Genomic DNA, 13741 nt, shown 5'->3' on the forward strand with positions numbered 1-13741 from the left:
TTTACAAATGACAAAACTCAGGCCCAGCAAGTGACTTGCCCAAGGTCTTACTTACACAAGCAGCAAGTGTCAGAGCTGAGATCTGAATCCAGGATCTCTAACTCCAAATCTAGGACTCTTTCCAATGTATCAGCTCCATTTGTGTGGCATGGGTCAGTGTTAATTTTTTAAAAAAATTTATTCATTTTGATTGTTGTTGCTCCTTTGTTCTCAAAGAGGATCAATGACATCAGGAAGGTGATGTCTTGACTTGCAAATGAATAGCATTTAAGTGACACAGGGCTGTGCAGAGTTATCAGCCTCACTTTCTCCTCCAGAGTCATCTGAGTCCAGTGGCAAGACATAGGTCAAGAAGACTGGCAATAGCCTTGGATGCAATGGGAGGCCATGGCCTTTTTAAGCTTAGGTCTTTCCTAGGCCACAGTTTGTCTGAGGCAACACCCATTCAATAATTAGAGGCTAGGTAAGAACTGAGGGAGAATATTCATTTTGAACTTAAATACAAAAAGACAAAAAAAAAGAGCTGTGGTGTTATGTACACCACATAACATTTAAAAAATGATTCAATATAAAACTATGAATTTCCATTTCACATTATTTTTAAAAACTACATAATAAGCACATGTTTACCATGTAAAAAATATAGTTTTCAAAGCTACCCCGTTTTTCTGTGCTTCCTTCCAAGTTTTCTTTTGTTCTCTGCTCTGAACTTTTTATTTTTTTCTCCTTCCCTTCCCACCCCACCCTAGAGAAGGCTACCATTGGACATGAATATGTATATATATGTAAAACCATACTGTACATACTTTTATTTGCCAGTTCTTTCTCTGGATGTGGATGCCATCTTCCTTCATGAGTCCTTTGTAGTTGATTTGAATATTTATAATACTCAAAATGACTTAGTTGTTCCAAGTTTTTCTTAGAACAATATTGCTGTTGCTGTGTACAATGTTTTCTTGGTTCTGCTTATTTCACTCTTCATTATTTCATGCAAATCTTTTCATGTATTTCTAAAATTAACCAGCTCATCATTTCTTATAGCACAATAGGATTCCATCACAATCTTATACCACAACTTGTTTAGCCATTCCTCAGTCGATAGGCATCCCCTCAATTTCTAGTTCTTTGCCACCACAAAGAGAGTTGCTATAAATATTTTAGAATATATAAATTCTTTTCCTTTTTCTCTAATCACCTTGGGAAATGGACCCAATAGTGGTATTGCTAGGTCAAAGGGAATATACAGTTTTATAACTCTTTGGTCATAATTCCAGATTGCTCTCTAAAATGGTTGGATCAGTCCATAGTTCCACCAATAGTGAATTAGTGTCCCTTTTTTTCCATATCCCCTCCAACATTTGTTACTTTCCTTTTCTATTATTTTAACCAATCTGATAGGTGTAGGATGATATCTCAAAGTTGTTCTAATTTGCATTTCTCTAGTCAATACTGATTTAGAACATTTTTTCATATGACTATATATAGTTTTGGTTTCTTCACTGGAAAACTGCCTAATCATATCCTTTGATCATTTATCAATTGGGGAATGACTCTTATTCTCATAAATTTGACAAAGTTCTTTATATGTTTGAGATATGAGACTTTTATCTGAGAAACTCTACATAAAAAAATTTTCTCCCAGTTTTCCATTTTCTTTCTAATCTTGGCTACATCGGTTTTATTTGTATAAGCCCTTTTTAATTTAATGTAATCAAAACTATGCATTTTATACCTCACAAAGCTTTCTATCTCTTATTTATTTATTATTATTTTTTAGGCAATTGGGGTCGAGTGACTTGCCCAGGGTCACAAAGCTAGTAAGTGTCAAGTGTTTGGTCTGAGGCCAGATTTAAACTCAGGTCCTCCTGATTTCAAAGCCGGTGCTCTTTCCACTGCACCATCTAGCTACCTCTCTATTTCTTATTTATTCATAAATTGTTCTCCTACCCATGTCTGATGGGTAATATATTCCATATTCTTCTAATTTTCTTATGATATCTCCTTTTTTATCTAGGTCATGTATCCATTTTAACCTTATCTTGGTAAATGGCATAAGATATTGGTCTATGCCCAATTTTTACCAGACTGTTTTCCAGCTTTCCTAACAATTTTTACCAAATAAGGAATTCTTATCCCCAAACCTTAAATCTTTATATTTGTCTAATTTGTATAAGATTACCATAATCATTTGCTACTGTGTATTCTATGTCTACTCTGTTCCACTGATCTACCTTTCTGTTTCTTAGCCAGTATCAGACAGTTTTGATAATTACTGTCTTAAGAATAGCTAGGTGGCGCAGTGGATAGAACACCAGCCCTGAAGTCAGGAGGACCTGAGTTCAAATCCGGCCTCAGACCAAACACTTGACATGTACTAGCTGTGTGACCTTGGGCAAGTCACTTAGCCCCAATTGCCTCACTAAAAAAAACAAAATGATAATTATTGTCTTATAGTATAGTTTAAGATCTGGTACTGCTAAACCTCCTTCCTTTACATTTTAATCATTAATTCATTTAACATTTTTAACTTTTTGTTCTTCCAAATGAATTTTATTATTTTTTCTAACTCCATAAAATAATTTTTTGTAAGTTAATTTGGATAGCATTGAATAAATAGATTAGGTAAAATTGTCATTTTTGTTATATTGGCTCTGGCTATCCATGAACAATTAATATTTCTCCAATTATTTAAATACTACCTTATTTTTATAAAAAGTGTTTTATAATTATTGTTCATGTAATTCCTGGGTTAGTTTTGATAGGTATACTACTAGGGATCTCCTACTGTCTACAGTTATTTTAAATGGGATATCTCTTACTATCTCTTCTTGGCAGAATTTTTTGATGATATATAGAAATGCTGATGATCTATGTGGGTTTATTTTATATCCTGCTACTTTGCTAAAATTACTCATTGTTTCCTCTCTTTAGTTGAATCTCTAGGATTTTATAAATATGTCATCATATTGCCTGCAAAGAGAGATAGTTTTATTATCTCATCGCCCATTCCGATTCCTTCAATTTCTTTTTCTTCTCTTATTGCTACTGCTAGCATATCTAATACAATATTGAATAATATTGGTTGTAGTGGACATCCTTGTTTCACTTTTGATCTTATTGGGAAGGCTTCTAACTTATCCCCACTACAAATAATGCTCGCTCCAGATTTACTTTTTAAAAAGTTCTGATTTCCTTAAAGATTTCTCCCCTTATGTTTGCTTGTTTGTTTTTTTAACCCCATCCTCCAGTTCCTTATAGTTACTAAAACACAAATACAGGAAAGATCTGTCAGTTTAAATATAAATTAAGTGAAAGGAAGTTAAGTGGAAAATCTTCCAACAACGCAGATCACAGCCCATCTGTGAGTCATTAGATTTTTGGGTAGAGATTGAGAGCTGGAAGGGCCTTTAGAGATCATCTAGTCCAATCTCCTCATTTTACAGATGAGGAAACTCAGACTCAGAAGGGTTACATGACTTATCTAAGGATGTGCAAGTAAGAGCTGGTAGCAAGTAAGAGGGCTGGTGTTTGAATCAAGGTCCTCTGACTCCAAACTGCTCTTTTTTGTCACTGTACCAGCCAACCTAGGGCACATAGAGGCTGAGTCCAGTTTTTATCACTTTCAACTCAGTCCTCTGTCCATTAGCCAGTACGCTGCCTCTATATTAGCAGGGGAGAAAAACACCTTAGAAATGTTCAAGAAAGTGAGGCATTTCGGGAAGAACAGGGTAGAGGAGAAATTGGGAATGAAAGAGATTCAGAGGAGACAGGAAGGGAAACCCTGGGTCTTGTAGGTGAAGGACAGTAGCTCAGCTCACCTTGAGACAGAATCAAGAAATATCTCCAAAGGTTTAACAAGAATAGAACATCATGAGTGACATTGCTCTGTAAAACTTAAGCCTGATAACAAAGTGAGTTATTATTATTATCACCTGTCTTTCTCTCTGCATACCTTTCTGATCAGTCACTGTCAAGGACGACTGGGGTTTGATACCAGGACAAGGGCCAGTTGTTAATTCTCCAGTCCCTAGGTGAGGTCATTTATTTAAATAACCACAGCGTCTGCCTGCGTATCAGAGACCTTGGTCACCCTACATTGAATGTTTGTGTTTCTCTCAAGTTTGAAGTGGTCACTTAATTTTAAGATATCTATTGGATTTTATTTCCAAAAAGAGTTAGAGTAAAGTATAGATTAAATTGAATATTTAAATATCTTTAAGATAAGACACTTAAAAGATAAAAACAGACCAGAGGTCATTAGAAGGAAGCAGAAGAAATAGATATTCCCAGGGAGCAAGGTTTATCAGATTACAACATTTCAGCAATCAATTTGGCTCTCTGACAGCCAAACCTGTCAGAGAAAGGAAAGGTTAGGTTCCATAGTTTTTGCTTTCTGACAAGAGATAGCTTGCAAATAATCATCATGGAGACATTATACATAGAAAGCTAGAAATTACCTGAGAGCTCAGTGAATCCACCTCTTTCATTCTGATCCCCCAAAAGGTCAAGTTATTTGACCAAGGTCTCACAGGTTAAGTGAATGGCAGCCATGACTGGAATTCAGGCCCCCTGACTAGTTAATTTTCAGAAATGAATTTTTCTTGGAACTGAACTCAAGAATAGACTGAGTAAACTGTGGCACATGAATGTAATAGGATATCACTATGCTGTAAGAAAAAATGGAGGTGATGAATACAGGAAGAATAGAAAGACATGATACAAAGTAAAGTAAGCAGTACCAGGAAAACAATATGCTCAATAATTCCAATGTAAATGGAAAGACCAACAATGAAACATTTAAAACTGAAAGCTGTGGAATCATAATGACTGAAGACTTCTGGCTAAAATGGCTGCGAACTGCCCAGCTCTCACAAACCTACTCCAGCAAAAACCTGAAATTTGCTCCATGATGAATAATGACTAAGAAATTCAGTGAGAAATTATAAGAAGTGACTGCTTCCACTCCACAACAGCACAAAAAGTCAATTAGAAGCCACAGGCAATAGACAGGGTGATGGTCAGCAGAGCACGAGCCAGCAAGAGCAAACAAGTCCACAGGCTTCCAATGACCAGGAACAGGGAAAGACAAGTACAGCCTGTGACACTCTTGTGTCCAGAGGCAGAGAGAGTGAAGGGCCTTCACTTGCTCAAATCAATGTATCTTTCTAGGTTTCTCTTGATTCTTGTGATTCTTTGTGATTCAAAGCTCTAGTCTTTTCATCAGCCTCAGGATGGTCTGAATCCTACAGGATGGAGATGGGGCTTAGAAGTCTCAAGGAACAGCAGCAATCAGGTTGACAAAGACAATGAAGGTGATCAGAGGATCCACGGTTCCTAACACTCTGTCCTGAGACACCATTGAGAGCGCTGAAGACCCAACTCCCTGAACTTCGAAGAGTTGGAGGAGCCTAAGCCTAGGAGGTAGAGATCATTGTCAGAACCCAGGTGACCCTGGGTGAGACCAACAGAGCTGACCACTCTACCCAACATTATACAGGTGGCAAGCAGTGGGTACGTATGGCTCTGGAACAAAGCCCCGTTTTAGGAACTAACGCTGGGGAAAAAGAAGTCACTGTCCAGAAAAAAAAATTCTTGAGAATATAAAGTTGGCCAAAAATTAACCTTAGTAGGAGAAAGCGAGCCCATAACAACTGAAATCAGGGACAAAGGAAAATAGTGGGTTTTCCACAAGGACTACGTGACTACCTAGAAGAAATTAAACAAGGAATTAAAAAATGAACTAAAAATTCTGGAGTAAAGTATTGGAAGGAGAATAAATACCTCAGAAGAGGAAGTGGGAAATCTTATCTAAGAAATGGAGTCCCTGAAAACTAGATCAGACCAAAAAGAAATCAATGACTTTATGGGACAACAGGAAATATTAGAACAAAGTCAAAAGACTGAAAAACATAAAAGAAAGCATAAGATATCTGACATAAAAATAACTGACCTGTAAAACAGGTCAGGAGAAATAATTTAAATTATTTAATCTCCTGAAAACCTCGCATCTTTTAAGAAGTCTAAACACTATATTCAAGAAATCACAAATGAAAACTACCCGGTTCTATTAGAACAGAAGAGCAAAGTGAAGAAAGAAGGATCCACTGATTCACTTTCTGAAAGGAGCTCTAAAACGAAAAGTCCTAGAAATGTTATAACCAAAACCCAGAGTTCCCATGCCAAAAAAAATTTTTTTTTCAAGTATCTAGAAAGTCCAAATACCAAGTGACCACAGTCAGTCACACAAGACCTGGCAGCTTCTACTAAAAACAAGAAGAGATATTGAAATACAATATTCCAAAAAAAAACAAAAGATATAGGCTTAATAACATGCAAAGTTGAGAACATACTTACAACAGAGAAGCAGATCTTTACTATAATACTTTCAAGCACTTCTGATGAAAAGACTAGAGTTTCAAATCGAAACACAAGAATCAAGAGAAACCTAGAATAAGGTACATTATTTGAGCAATTGAAAGGGATGGTACATAGAGCACCAGCCCTGGATTCAGGAGGACCTGAGTTCAAATCTGGCCTCAGACACATAACACTTACCAGCTGTGTGACCCTGGGCAAGTCACTTAACCCCAATTACCTCACCAAAAAAAAAAAAAAAGCAATGGTTCAATAATTCAGCAACAACAACAGAAGGCTTAGGGGGTCCATAAAGGGGTATAAAAGGGGGAAAAGAAGAGATGGTAAAAGGAGGAGTTCACTAGTGTGGAAAGGAGGAAAAAGAGGGTGGAATGTGATGTTTCTTATAACTGGAGTGCATGTGAGAACATTAAAGGAAGGGATGATGGGAATGAGCATCAGACAAATCTTTTGCTTATCTGAAATAGACAAAGGAGGGTCAAACATCCACGGAGAGTCAGGTTTAGAAATACAACAGAAATAAGCAGTGTGGGGACAAGGCATTAAGAGGAAGGAACTTCTTGATTGGGGGATAAGCAAAGGGGGTGGAGATTAAAACAAGAAGGAAAAGAAAAAGAACTAGAACCAAAAAGGTTGCTCAAGTGGGGGATAACTGGATAAACTGAGGGAAATGAATGTAGTGGAATATTATTATGCCATAATATGTGATGAATGAGATGATTTCAGAGTATATTAGATAGTATGAGCTGACATAGACTGAAATGAGCAGAACCAGAAGACAAAATCTACAGGGACAGTAACATTGTATAGAAAAATAACTTTGAAGGACTTGAGAACTCTGATCAATGCAATGACTAACTCTGTCTCCAGAGGACCTATAATGAAGCCTGTTACTCATTGTCCTGACAGAGAGGTGACAGATACAAGGTACAGAAAAATAGATTTTTGGACATGGCCACCGTATGCATTTGTTTTGTTTAACTATGCTTTTTATGATACAAAGTGTTTTTTTTTTCCTTTTTAATGGGGGGATTAAAAAAAGAGAGAAAGGTGGTTAGCAAGTGATGCCAAAAAAAAAGGAGAGTCATTGAAACTCTTTTTTGGAAATATGAGGAAAAGAAGGATTTTCAGAAGAAAGCACAGACAAATGGGACAGTTTTGAAAGTAACTTGGGGACTTTATTATATGCTTTAATAAAAAAAGCAAATGGTATGAAATAGATATTCACTTCACATAGAATTCTTTTGTATGTTCCACTGTACAATTAGTGGGGGGTTTTTTACATTTAAATCCAGATTTTTGAAAATTAAAAAGTGAGGACACAGGAAAAAATAATTTTAAAAAATTATAATGCCCAAGACCAGCTCCAAAGGAGAGATGAGAAAATGCTCATTTCTCTCTCCTTTTCAGAGGTGGAGAGCTAGGTGGCAGTTTTGCTGGACCCTTTTTTCCCTCTTTTTAAATCTTTGTTGTAAGAAGCAGCTCTCTAATCAAGTCTTCTTGGGAAAGGAATATTGGGAAATGTAAATTATACAAAAATGAAAGTTTGTGGGGATTTGGGGTGGGGTGGAGTGTGTGGAGAGTACTGGACAAATGATTTCATTGGTGTAGGAAATTCCTAGTGAGGAAACCTCCTTGACCACAGCAGGGTGGTAATTGTTCTTCCAAAACAAAATATATCAATAATTTTCTAAAAAGAATAGATTGAGCAGGTCCTTGTTTACAAAGGACATTGATGATATCTCAACCATAGCTATAAGAACACTGTACAAATGGAGCGTTCTCATTGGCAGGAGGACATTGTATCCACTGGTAAGAGGTCATCATGTCTCTCATGCAGGTGTTTCTTTTAGGGGCTAAATTAATCTGGCACATCTGGCACTATCTAACTTCATGCAGGCATAGAACCAGGAAGATTAGACAAACAAATGATTATTGTCAAACATCAAATGTCACCTTGGCGTGAGGAGGATTTGAGTTCAAATCTGACCTCAGACACATGACACTTAACTAGCTGTGTGACCCTGAGCAAATCACTTAACTCCGATTGCCTCACCAAAAGGCAAACAAACAAACATCAAATGTCTTAAGCAAGCTGTTGATAAGTGCTATGTCTGTCCCTGCATTAGCAAACCTTCTAAATGAAGACAGGTGTTTGTATATTGCTGATTAAAGGGAAACCTATATGCTTTTGATATCAGATATGCAGAAAGCAGAGTTGATATTCTATCGTGGAAGTCTAAGAGCAAGGCTTGCTTTCTTGCCAAGAAAGAAATTGAGGACTTGAGCAACAGGAGTACCTTAGAGATATAGCCTTTTCTTTTTTCAGTTTTCAATCTTCTCAAACTCTCACACTAATGTTTGGTTTGCACCACCAGTTTCTATGACCGTATAACATGGAAGACTCCATGGAAACTCTATGTCTCATCACAGTATGGAAATGACCTTGGTTCCTCAATGGTTACAACAGCAGAGAGCTCTGCCAGGTCCTACAAGCTTTCAAATGATGACCTACTACATCAACTGAAGACCACAGCTAGCTATATTTGTAGAGGCTCCTCACCCCGTCACCAAAATTTACTGAAACCCAATTGACTTCCTTGCTGTCCATCCAATGAAACATTTCATCTGCCATCTTTCCCACCATAGCACAAGCTGTCCCTTCAACATAGCCTCCTGGGATCCTAGATACCTTCTGGGCTAAACTCACATGCCATCTCCTGCAAAAGACCCTTCCTGATTCAAGCAGTTGTCTGTGCTCCTCCTTTTCCCAGCAAACCCTGTAGTTCATTCCCGGTAGCATATCATCCACTTGAGATCATGACTTCTTTCCAGTCTAGCACAATATCTGACATATAGGAGATACTTAATAAATGCTTGTTGAATTGAATTGAATCACTAGAAGATAAGCCACCAAGTAATGATGTCTTTTAGCCACAGAAACTTGGGGAAGAATGTGTACTAACTGGGAAGGAATTGTCATCTGCCCCTCGGAGGGGGAGCCAGCACTCACAGAATGGAGGTATTGTAAAAATGAAAGAGAGTGACAAAAAATTATTGTTAAAAAAAAAAGTAAGACAATTTCTGAGGAAACTGGGAAGCCTATTATAAATTGATACAAAGGGAGAAGAAACAGTTGAACAATTTATACAATGATAACATCAGAAGGAAAAGTAATTTTGAAAGACTTTAGAATTCTGATTAGTGCAATGATAAACCATTAATCCAGAAGAATAAAGATGAAACATTCCACTCATTGTTACTGGGAGGTAATGAACATACATTTTCAGACAGGACTAATATGGGAATTTGTTTTGATGGACTATGTAGTTATTTTTTTAGAGCCTTGTTTTTTCAGATTTGTCTGCTCCTTTATTTTAAATTTGCTCAATGAGAGTGAGAGGTAGTGTCAAGGACAGATTCATTTTTAAAAATATTTGTTACTAAAACAAATAAAAATAATAAACTATTTTTTAAAAGTAAAATGTGTCAAAACTTTCAAAAATGGAAGAAGAAACCTCAATAAGTTCAGTTTGGGAGTAGTTGATTCCAGGTTGATTTATCTGGTCATTGCCACTTTTTCAAGGGACAATACTGTGCCTCAGATACCTTCATGAGTGGGTCAGTAAAGTAAACTGAGATGGAAAAAAGTCCTGGCTGATTGTTAAGGACACAGGAGGGCTGACAAAGGAGACCCTTTTGGATATTGAAAGAGTTTTTTGTTTCTCATTGTGATTTCAGAAGATGCTTCTAATAAGTTGAGATCATCCCCCTAGGTCCTCAGATCCTTCTGGTTCTAGAGATAACCAGATTCAAAACCCTCTTCCCAATTTTCTCTTTGGCGAGGGCCTCTCCTTGGAAAAGTTCTTGCATTTGAAGGAGGGGCTTTGTTTACCTTCAAGCTATCTCCCTCTTATCTCCTCTCCACTCTACAGAGTCCCTAATCTCAACCCTACCTAGCTGGGAAGTTTGACAGTCTACAGATTGCTGAGCTGGGGCCTTTTACTGCTGTTTTGCTGGGGGAGGAAAAGGAGTAACAGCCTTGTTTTCCTGGAAAAGTCCTGCAATTCTTATATTCTAGGAACTGCCTCCCCTAGGCAGAACTGAACCTTAAACAACTGGAGCCTTATCTCTTAGGTTGTCTGGGGAGACAGTACCTGAATTGATTCAGGTGACAGAAATGAGCAAACTCCACTCCTAGTAATAGCTGACACTTAAATAGTACTTCGGGATTCACAAACGGCACTGCAGTCTTTATCACCTTTAATTCTCTCAATGAGGAATATAATTATCACCCCCATTTTACAGATGAGGAAACTGAGACAGCTGAAGTGACTTGCCCAGGGTTGCACTGCTAGCAAATACCTGGGGTGGGATTTGAATTCAGGTCCCTTTCCCCACTCCAAGTCACATCCTATCCACTATAACACACTGCCTCACTCCTACCCAGAAACTGAATTGATATAACATGGTCTAATGATGATGCTTGTTACTCTGAATCCTCTCTACCCCCTACCCCCAAACAAACAAACAAATAAACTTTTTTTACTTGGGTCTAACTTGAATGGCCCAGGTAGGAATTATTAGTCCAACGTGGAGAGAAGGGGAAAGGGAAGAGGGACTTTAAGACTCTTTTTCTTTGGTGTAGGGAACTCACCATAGCAGCAGCATCTGAATCTAGATCTTCCCGGCACCAAGGCTGGCTTACCTACTACCCCAACACAGCCTCTCATTAGCCTTACCTAGATAAGTCTAAAGCCCTTATGGAATGCTGACAGAATTAAGGGTGATGGGACACCTTCCCTCTTCATTCCATCCCCAACTATTGCAAAAAATATTGTTAGCCACGGAATATTTTGTTCTGTCCCTGCTGTGTCAGCCAGCGTTCTTTCTCTCTGGTGGCTTATAAGAAAGTTCCATCCTTGACTCAGAAGTTAAAAAGAAAAATAAGGCATCCTTGGACATTTCTAGTGCACTGCACTAAGCCAGTCTTGGGTCTTTTCCTTAGACTAAAGTGTGTGTGTGCGTGTGCGTGTGCGTGTGCATGTGCATGTGCGTGTGTGTGTGTGTGTGTGTGTGTGTGTGTATGTGTGTTTCAAAATGACTTGTCTGTGGTCATTTAGGCATTAAGTGTCCCTGGTGGGATTTGAACTCTCTCTCAGATTTCTACTTCTGTTCTACTAAAGGTCAGGTATCAGAAGATACCCATCATCCATACCAATGATGTTCCCATGGCTCTCGTCAACCGCAACTAATAACTCAGGGAAAATGTGAGAGTGATTTGATTTCATGGATATGGGAACTTCCACATGTGAGAACTCCCTCTACAGCAGTAAATGCAATCCAGCTATGACTTTATAGTCTTCAAGAATTTCCTGAGGTTTAGAGAAATTACTAAAGTGACTTTCCCTTGATCACATATCTAGTAAGTGTCAGAGACAAGATTTGAACCCAAATCACCCTGCCTCCAAATCAAGCACTTCATCCACTACTTCACATTAGGTGGGAACAAAAACAGAGTGAAATAATTCAACTATAAAATGACAGGTTCAAAATCTAGCTAGAATAGTAGCCTGTCCCAGGGAGGTTGTTTCACCACCTGGGATATTTTCTCCAGATGTTCAGGCATATTTCATCTCCTTCTTGATTTCATCCCATCCTGGGGCTTCAAATGCCCTCTGCCCTCACTCCACCCTATCCCTTACACAACTTCTCCCTGTGTCCTGGCCCCTCACCACCCCAGGCAACCTGCAAAGGCAATGAAAAGGCAGAAGGCCCTTTGGCAGCTATCGGGATGGTGGGGGTAGGGAAGACCATGACAGATGGGAATTGTGGGACAAATTTCTTCTACAAGAGGCAGGCAGGTCCTAAGGCCTGGAGCCACGGAATCGATATTGACATAGAAAGACACAGGACTCACCGTATCTGCACCTATACTGGCAAACCCCATTCTTTCCTCCTAGCAGCTCAAGAAAGGAGTCAAAATAGCTGTTGACTGATTCAAAGCTTCCCCGGATGTGCCGAAGACCCCAGTCAGAATAGGATTCCCCAGTTTCAGAGTCCGGTTCAGTCTGGGCCACACAACCCCTTAGACTCAACCACAAGAAGAGGGCTCTGATAAGTAGCTTCATTCTGTGGCCAAGTAGAGAAGACAAGTCCTCTCCCTAGACCCCAGCTGGCCTGCTGGGAAGCCCAGGTGCCCAATGACAAGCCTGGGTGGTACTGAAAAAGCTGCCAAAGGGAATTATGGAGAGCATTCAGCTAAGGTGCTCCTCTGTGAGGTGGACTTTAAACACTGCTGTGGTAACTGGGCTGAGATCAAGGCAATTACAAAGAGTACAAAGGTCAGGTAATGGGAGGGCCCCTCAAAGTTTGATTCCAAAACAAGTAGAGGAGTATTGACCAATCTCTGAAATGTAGGGGCCAGGGGCGGGCTGGAGATAGACCTCCTCCAATGGGATCCCCTCTGTGTGGTCATCTAGGGGTCGTATGTTGGAGTTTAGTAGCCTCGCTGTCTTCATGTATTCATTCCCTGGCATGGGCTCCAGATCCTAGCTCTGTCCCTGTGGATGGAGCTCCAAGGGTGACCAGAGATCATGGGTGGCTGTTTACCACATGGTATGGTCAGGAAACAGTTTCATATAAAAGATATTCAGTGTTATTGGTGGCTCTAGAACACCTTACTCTGAAGAAGGGGTAAGTCAGGATTGGAGGATTTACCTGTCTTCATCACTGATTAGCCAGATGACTCAAACAAGTTCCCTATTCTCTTTATCTTACTTTGCCTATCAGTAAAGGGGCCCTTTTTGCCACTCTCAATTGCAAGCGTACTTTCCATGACTTCTAAAGTCCCTTTTAGCTCTAAATCTAAGACCCTTTGGCCATCATAGAGGGAAAAAAATGAAGAAAAGTACCAAGAAAATTCAGAAAAGAATTCAGAAAAGGTGAGGGGCTTTTTCTCTATTAAGCAGACTATTAAAGTGAAAAGACTGGTTTACCTGGAAGGTTTTTGTAACTTTGGGACACTTGTAAATTCTAATCTGCAGCCCCGTGGCTAGACACCATTTCCTGGTTGGCATTCTGGCTTTCATTACACAAAGGGACATAAATTCCCTTCATGAGACCGCTGGGAAATAAAAATGATACCTTCATTGATCAAATGAATCTTTTGGCCTCTCTCAACCGTGCTTAGAAAACCCAATCGGAAATAATAGATTGAATTTTATTATCTCAGAGAAGGAATTCCTTCGTCTGAGGGAAGAGAACCAGAATTGCTCTGAAATGGAGACCCCTGGAGCCCCAGAAGGAGAGAATCGCTGTTAAGTAATATTCCAGAGTAATAATGATACCACTTTATGTCATACAG

The 13741-nt window shown here is 39.0% G+C and overlaps 1 protein-coding gene across 2 annotated transcripts in view; it reads right to left on the reverse strand.

Annotated features, from left to right (window-relative positions):
• The window catches only part of PLA2G12B (phospholipase A2 group XIIB), a 32174-nt gene extending 19527 nt beyond the window's left edge, over nt 1-12647 (reverse strand). For both annotated transcript variants that reach the window (XM_027860845.1, XM_027860837.1), the window contains exon 1: nt 12296-12647. In XM_027860845.1, coding sequence (XP_027716646.1) covers nt 12296-12506 — 211 coding nt within the window. In that variant the 5' untranslated portion in view covers nt 12507-12647. The remainder of the gene's footprint in view (nt 1-12295) is intronic.
• Nucleotides 12648-13741: the final 1094 nt, after the last annotated feature.

This window comes from Vombatus ursinus, unplaced genomic scaffold (assembly GCF_900497805.2).
Source record: "Vombatus ursinus unplaced genomic scaffold, bare-nosed wombat genome assembly UNPS02000749.1, whole genome shotgun sequence".
In the NCBI taxonomy this organism is placed as follows: Eukaryota; Metazoa; Chordata; class Mammalia; order Diprotodontia; family Vombatidae; genus Vombatus; species Vombatus ursinus.